Source organism: Protopterus annectens, chromosome 16.part0, assembly GCF_019279795.1.
Source record: "Protopterus annectens isolate FY-2018-M chromosome 16.part0, PAN1.0, whole genome shotgun sequence".
Lineage (NCBI taxonomy): Eukaryota > Metazoa > Chordata > Ceratodontiformes > Protopteridae > Protopterus > Protopterus annectens.
In genome coordinates, this window is record NC_056750.1 from 829,333,743 (window position 1) to 829,342,355 (window position 8,613).

Below are 8,613 nucleotides of genomic sequence, written 5' to 3' on the forward strand. Positions count from 1 at the left end.
CCATGTGCCATCTGAATGCTAAGATAGCTGTTGGCTTCCATGTAAGTCTGAAATAGGTAAAGTGATTATCACATAATAAGTAAATAAATGATTAAAATAATGCATTAGTGAACCGCTTCTTCAAGATGTCATTGCACTCTCTTACCCTTGCAGCGTCACATCATTTTCCATCTTGAGAATCAAACAATGTTAGAATTTTGTGTTTTAAATCTGATACATAATGCAAATGACTGCTCAAAATTATTGCCTTTCTCCAGGTCTTAAGCTCTTCATGCATCTCCTTAACTTGTAACAATAAGGCTTTACATAGTTTATTTGTCCCCTTTAAACATAATGAATTACGAGTTACCAGTACACAGATCATGTGGATTTACTAACTCAATGATTACCTAGCTAGATAGACAGGTATATAATTGCTTTCTATGATACAGAAAGCCAAGCAAAGCAGTTTGTAGTACCACACGTAGCATGGATACATTACTTGTACCATTCATTTTATCATTTTTTCATTTTGTTCTGTACATAGTCTGTTATCTATGTGCATGCCTACATAATGACAAACGGACTTTATTCATTAATGTATATAGGTTTGAAAGGTTTAATTTCATGACCTTAAATATGTGTGTACAAAATATGTGAGGCATGAACATGAACAAGCAGCACTGAAGCAACTGTGCCAGACTGTGACCACCATGAACTATGTCCTAGTAATGACTGCTGATGGCAGTTCAGTTACTTAGGACCTCGGTGTTATGGTCCCTGCAACTGTTTCAAGGGACTGAACCTGGGGGCTTGAAGAATGTACTATGACACTTCCAAACATAGTTCTGAATGGAAAAATAAATTAATGTGATGGAGAAGAATGTTTTTATAATATATTACATGATAAGGTGGGAGCAATCCCATGCAGAAAGCTATAGAAGATGACTTGTGTGAACCAATATGGACAACAACAAGTGAAGTAAACTATCAACGGATACTGAGGAAAAAAAGGAAAGCAGAAGTTAGCATGTATGAAGAAAGGCTAACACACCTGAAAGCATGCACGGCCATGTCTCAAGGGTAGGATTTGGGATAATACAATTTAAGCGTGTTTCTTGTTGACGTTTTGAAGCTGGGAAGGAAGAAAGCGATAAAGGCCTGTACATTTGGGGAAGTCCCAACATCCTGGAAGAATGTTGTGGAGGCTTTAATGCCTACAGACAATAAAAACCATAAGACCCAGCTTCATATAGGCCCATTTCAATTTTAAACTATGATTATAAAGTCTATATGTATGTATTATAGCTAAAAAAATAGCAAAGATGTTGCCAAAATGAATAGATATGGATTAATGTGGTTTTCTGGAGGGGAGACATGATCCAGAGGGAATCAGAATATGAAAAAAAAACTGCTGTTGTTAGTAGGTTTTGATGCAGAGTAAACATTCTTCAGAATAACTTGTGATTGTATGAGTGGGGCAATGGAAGTCTTTACATTCCCTGGTACAATAATAAGGTTAATTAAGGGGATATATGAGGGATCAGAGGCAAAAATTACAGTGAGAGAGTTCCTCTCTGATATGTTGTGTCTGAACAGAGGAACCAGGCAGGGGTGTCCTCTTTCCCCTTTGTTATTTGCATTATATTTAGAGCCATTGGCAAGGAAAATTAGGAACTCAGAACTTCAAGAATATAATTGGTACGGTAATCAAGAAGAGTTGGCTTATTTGCAGTTCTATTTTTGGGGTGGAGCACCTTCTTTGTGGAGTCTGCATGTCCTCCCCGCGGTCGAGTGGCGTTCGAAAGACATGCGTGAATGGGCGTGCCTTCGTTGAAGATTGGGCATCGGGCTTGCACCTCGGCACTGTACAAATCTACTGCCAATCATTAGCGGACCGGCGTTCCGCTGTGGTGACCCCTAACCGGGAAAAGCCAAAAGAGGAACATTATTTTGTACCTGACAAAACTAGAAATGACATCTTAGCATTTTGAAACATTCTGAGACAGTTTCAGTTTTTTCCAGGATCAAAAAATAATGAAGACAGAAGAAAGGTTATAGCTGTGAACTATGTACCCACACATGGATTGTCTAAGGATACATTACCATGATATATTTAGGAGTATCATCTATGTACCCACACATGGATTGTCTCAGGATACAATGATATGATGTATTTAGGAGTATCATCTACGTACCCACACATGGATTGTCTCAGGATACAATAACATGATGCATTTAGGAGTATCATCTATGTACCCACACATGGATTGGCTCAGGATACAATAACATGATGTATTTAGGAGTATCATCTGTGTACCCACACATGGATTGGCTCAGGATACAATAACATGACGTATTTAGGAGTATCATCTATGTACCCACACATGGATTGGCTCAGGATACAATAACATGATGTATTTAGGAGCATCATCTATGTACCCACACATGGATTGTCTCAGGATACAATAACATGACGTATTTAGGAGTATCATCTATGTACCCACACATGGATTGTCTCAGGATACAATAACATGACGTATTTAGGAGTATCATCTATGTACCCACACATGGATTGTCTCAGGATACAATAACATGACATATTTAGGAGTATCATCTATGTACCCACACATGGATTGTCTCAGGATACAATAACATGATGTATTTAGGAGTATCATCTATGTACCCACACATGGATTGTCTCAGGATACAATAACATGATGTATTTAGGAGTATCATCTATGTACCCACACATGGATTGTCTCAGGATACAATAACATGATGTATTTAGGAGTATCATCTATGTACCCACACATGGATTGTCTCAGGATACAATAACATGATGTATTTAGGAGTATCATCTATGTACCCACACATGGATTGTCTCAGGATACAATAACATGATGTATTTAGGAGTATCATCTATGTACCCACACATGGATTGTCTCAGGATACAATAACATGATGTATTTAGGAGTATCATCTATGTACCCACACATGGATTGTCTCAGGATACAATAACATGATGTATTTAGGAGTATCATCTATGTACCCACACATGGATTGTCTCAGGATACAATAACATGATGTATTTAGGAGTATCATCTATGTACCCACACATGGATTGTCTCAGGATACAATAACATGATGTATTTAGGAGTATCATCTATGTACCCACACATGGATTGTCTCAGGATACAATAACATGATGTATTTAGGAGTATCATCTATGTACCCACACATGGATTGTCTCAGGATACAATAACATGATGTATTTAGGAGTATCATCTATGTACCCACACATGGATTGTCTCAGGATACAATAACATGATGTATTTAGGAGTATCATCTATGTACCCACACATGGATTGGCTCAGGATACAATAACATGATGTATTTAGGAGTATCATCTATGTACCCACACATGGATTGTCTCAGGATACAATAACATGATGTATTTAGGAGTATCATCTATGTACCCACACATGGATTGTCTCAGGATACAATAACATGATGTATTTAGGAGTATCATCTATGTACCCACACATGGATTGGCTCAGGATACAATAACATGATGTATTTAGGAGTATCATCTATGTACCCACACATGGATTGTCTCAGGATACAATAACATGATGTATTTAGGAGTATCATCTATGTACCCACACATGGATTGTCTCAGGATACAATAACATGACGTATTTAGGAGTATCATCTATGTACCCACACATGGATTGTCTCAGGATACAATAACATGACGTATTTAGGAGTATCATCTATGTACCCACACATGGATTGTCTCAGGATACAATAACATGACGTATTTAGGAGTATCATCTATGTACCCACACATGGATTGTCTCAGGATACAATAACATGATGTATTTAGGAGTATCATCTATGTACCCACACATGGATTGTCTCAGGATACAATAACATGATGTATTTAGGAGTATCATCTATGTACCCACACATGGATTGTCTCAGGATACAATAACATGATGTATTTAGGAGTATCATCTATGTACCCACACATGGATTGTCTCAGGATACAATAACATGATGTATTTAGGAGTATCATCTATGTACCCACACATGGATTGTCTCAGGATACAATAACATGATGTATTTAGGAGTATCATCTATGTACCCACACATGGATTGTCTCAGGATACAATAACATGATGTATTTAGGAGTATCATCTATGTACCCACACATGGATTGTCTCAGGATACAATAACATGATGTATTTAGGAGTATCATCTATGTACCCACACATGGATTGTCTCAGGATACAATAACATGATGTATTTAGGAGTATCATCTATGTACCCACACATGGATTGTCTCAGGATACAATAACATGATGTATTTAGGAGTATCATCTATGTACCCACACATGGATTGTCTCAGGATACAATAACATGATGTATTTAGGAGTATCATCTATGTACCCACACATGGATTGTCTCAGGATACAATAACATGATGTATTTAGGAGTATCATCTATGTACCCACACATGGATTGTCTCAGGATACAATAACATGATGTATTTAGGAGTATCATCTATGTACCCACACATGGATTGGCTCAGGATACAATAACATGATGTATTTAGGAGTATCATCTATGTACCCACACATGGATTGGCTCAGGATACAATAACATGATGTATTTAGGAGTATCATCTATGTACCCACACATGGATTGGCTCAGGATACAATAACATGATGTATTTAGGAGTATCATCTATGTACCCACACATGGATTGGCTCAGGATACAATAACATGATGTATTTAGGAGTATCATCTATGTACCCACACATGGATTGGCTCAGGATACAATAACATGATGTATTTATGAGTATCATCTATGTACCCACACATGGATTGTCTCAGGATACAATAACATGATGTATTTAGGAGTATCATCTATGTACCCACACATGGATTGGCTCAGGATACAATAACATGATGTATTTAGAGTATCATCTATGTACCCATACATGGATTGGCTCAGGATACAATAACATGATGTATTTAGGAGTATCATCTATGTACCCACACATGGATTGGCTCAGGATACAATAACATGATGTATTTAGGAGTATCATCTATGTACCCACACATGGATTGGCTCAGGATACAATAACATGATGTATTTAGGAGTATCATCTATGTACCCACACATGGATTGGCTCAGGATACAATAACATGATGTATTTAGGAGTATCATCTATGTACCCACACATGGATTGTCTCAGGATACAATAACATGATGTATTTAGGAGTATCATCTATGTACCCACACATGGATTGGCTCAGGATACAATAACATGATGTATTTAGGAGTATCATCTATGTACCCACACATGGATTGGCTCAGGATACAGTAACATGATGTATTTAGGAGTATCATCTATGTACCCACACATGGATTGGCTCAGGATACAATAACATGATGTATTTAGGAGTATCATCTATGTACCCACACATGGATTGGCTCAGGATACAATAACATGATGTATTTAGGAGTATCATCTATGTACCCACACATGGATTGGCTCAGGATACAATAACATGATGTATTTAGGAATATCATTTAAAAGGGATTCAATTCTGTTATGGCAGCTAAGGGTATGTGGGAAGAGACTAAACAAAAGATAATACAAAAACTGAGAAATTGCAAGCTGTTGTTTATGGATATGGATAGCAACATACAAAACAGTGAAAATGTTTTAGTCCCTTATGTTTTATATAGAGGCCAAGTATGTTTTTATCAACTAGAGCAGAAGCTGTGGACAGTAATTAATAGAGGTGAAGGATTTTATCTGTGATGGGCTGAAGGCAAAGATCAAGTGTTTCTTCTAATACAACAAAGTGGTTTAGGATTATCTGATTTGAAGGGATATTTTAGAGCTACACAGTGAAGCCTTATATACTTAACAAAGCAGAAAACTATAGTTCAAAATGGAAAAGGATGATGATTAAGCAGCAGGGAAATTCAAGAAATATGGAGAGAGTGGGATTTTGGATGAAGATCCTTATGAAGAATAACAACAGTCATACAGAACATTGCATTCATAAAGTAGCAGAACGTATTCTAAGGACACAGCCAACTCAAGAATGGAGAGAGGAGATTCTGGTTAAAGGGGTGACTGCAATTAAGGGTACAGAGAACAGGCAAGAGGGGGCTTGAATTTACTGGAGAAAAATGGCAAAGGCACCGAGGTACTGGGATCAAATATCTAGGGGGGGGAGTTAATAGAATGAGAGAGTGACCACAAGGACATTTAGACTGCCTTCCCTGTCAGGGACTGATATCAGAGAATAGGCAAAATGAAAACCATAATGGAATCCTAACTGAGACTTGCTCTGTTAAAGTTTTTAGATGAATCTAGAACAGATGCTGCTGTTAAAAAGAGGACAATTAGTAGGGCATATAAAATATTGCACAATAACTATAGAAATCAATCAGATTAAAGATTGGGAAGAGAGGATGGATAAGCAATTCACAAAGAAACAATGGGAGGACATGTTTATGACTCCCAAATATGCAACAAAGTCTATAACATTTACAACTTTTGCTTGGAACTGTTTACATAGGTATTTTTATACTCCAAGCAGATGAAAGAATTTTTCCTCAGGTAGATTGCAAATGTTGGAGGAGTGATGACGTGGAAAGTGATAATTGGGAACATATTTTTGGGAATGTAATAAGTTGGCAGACTATAAAAATTCTCTACAGTGTAATTTGTCAGAAATACTGGGACAGCAAATGGGTGTAACTAAGGAGATTATTTTTTTGAGCTGGGATACAGAATCGGAATTGCCTAGGCATAGTAAGGCCTTATTAAGTTTAATTCTGGTCACTGTCAAAAAAGCAGTTACCAGAAAATGGAAATCAAAGTCAAAACCAACTTTATATGAAGTAGTGAATATTGTAACAGATAACTGTTAACTGGAAGTATTATCATTAGAAAACGGTAGGAGCAAACTACATAGACAAAATGGAAACTGTGGGAACAATACATGCAGAATAATGTTTTGGAAAAGGAGTGAGGTGTAAGAGAAGGCAGAAATTGAGCTATTTATGTAATGTTGGATTGATGATAATTGTTTCAAAACTTACATCTGATGTATAATTTTTGTAACTGAGAACATGGTAACATGGTTTGTTTTCTTTTATAGAAATGTATATTTGCCTGTGTCTTAGCCAATATATTAACAGACAAATTTAGTGCTAACTTTACCTAGCTTAGCGACACTGTGGCATGCAGTATCACTGAAAATTTATCTTTGCCTGAAATCACCTTGGAACAAGGCTTAGAAATCAGGTCAAAGATGATAAATAAGTTTTCTATAGGGCAAACCAAAATACCAGGCTGCATTTATCATTACTGCCAAATATGCACTCTCTGAGCCTCTAATTAAACTGCTCAAACTTTCATTAGCATGAGTAGTGTGGTGGTATACTGTATCTGGTATACTGGCTTGTATTCATATGGTATCTGGTATACTAGCTTGTCTTCATACAGTATCTGGTATACTGGATTATCTTCATACTGTATATGGTGTACTGGCATGTCTTAATACGGTATCTGGTATACAGGATCATCTTCATACTGCATCTGGTATACTGGCTTGTCTTCATATGGTATCTGGCATACTAGATCATCTTCATACGGTATCTGGTATACTGGATCGTCTTCATATGTTATCTGGTACACTGGATCATCTTCATACTGTATCTGGTATACTGGATCATCTTCATACTGTATCTGGTATACTGGCTTGTCTATATATGGTATCTGGTATACTGAATCATCTTCATACTGTATCTGATATACTAGATCATCTTCATACCATATCTGGTATACTAGATCATCTTCATACTGCATCTGGTATACTGGCTTGTCTTCATATGGTGTCTGGTATACTAGATCATCTTCATACGGTATCTGGTATACTGGATCGTCTTCATATGGTATCTGGTACACTGGATCATCTTCATACTGTATCTGGTATACTGGATCATCTTCATACTGTATCTGGTATACTGGCTTGTCTATATATGGTATCTGGTATACTGAATCATCTTCATACTGTATCTGATATACTAGATCATCTTCATACCATATCTGGTATACTAGATCATCTTCATACTGTATCTGGTATACTGGCTTGTCTTCATACGGCATCTGGTAGATTGGATCATCTTCATACTGCATAGATTGTCTTCATGTGGTATCTGGTATACTGGATCGTCTTCATACCGTATCTGGTATATTGTATCATCATCAGCCCTCGCTGTGATAGATATATTTGTAGAGGTCTATGTCATTTAATTGAATGCTCATTTGAGTCAGTCCTAAAACATCAAACCCATTTGAATGAAAACTCATTTAACAAAAAGTGTAGAAGTGTAGAGGACGTTTATAGGAAGTATACACTGATGTCATTCCTTATCATAGGAGTTATTAGCAAAGTCAGTCAGAGTATGTGTGGCCGCAATGGTCAGTGTCATGTTGTACCCCCAGATTTGCAGATCTTTGTGTTTATGATCCAGTGCTGATTCAATGCATGTGGTGATTTTTTTCTTTTCTCTATGGATGTGTGACCATTAAACTA

General features: G+C 37.0%; 1 protein-coding gene across 1 annotated transcript; it reads right to left on the minus strand.

Annotated features, from left to right (window-relative positions):
* Positions 1-7,571: 7,571 nt before the first annotated feature.
* LOC122790664 (repetitive proline-rich cell wall protein 2-like) lies at positions 7,572-8,213 on the minus strand. The gene has a single exon (XM_044058188.1). The coding sequence runs from the start codon at positions 8,211-8,213 to the stop codon at positions 7,572-7,574; it is 642 nt and encodes a 213-aa protein (XP_043914123.1).
* Between the last annotated feature and the right edge of the window lie 400 nt (positions 8,214-8,613).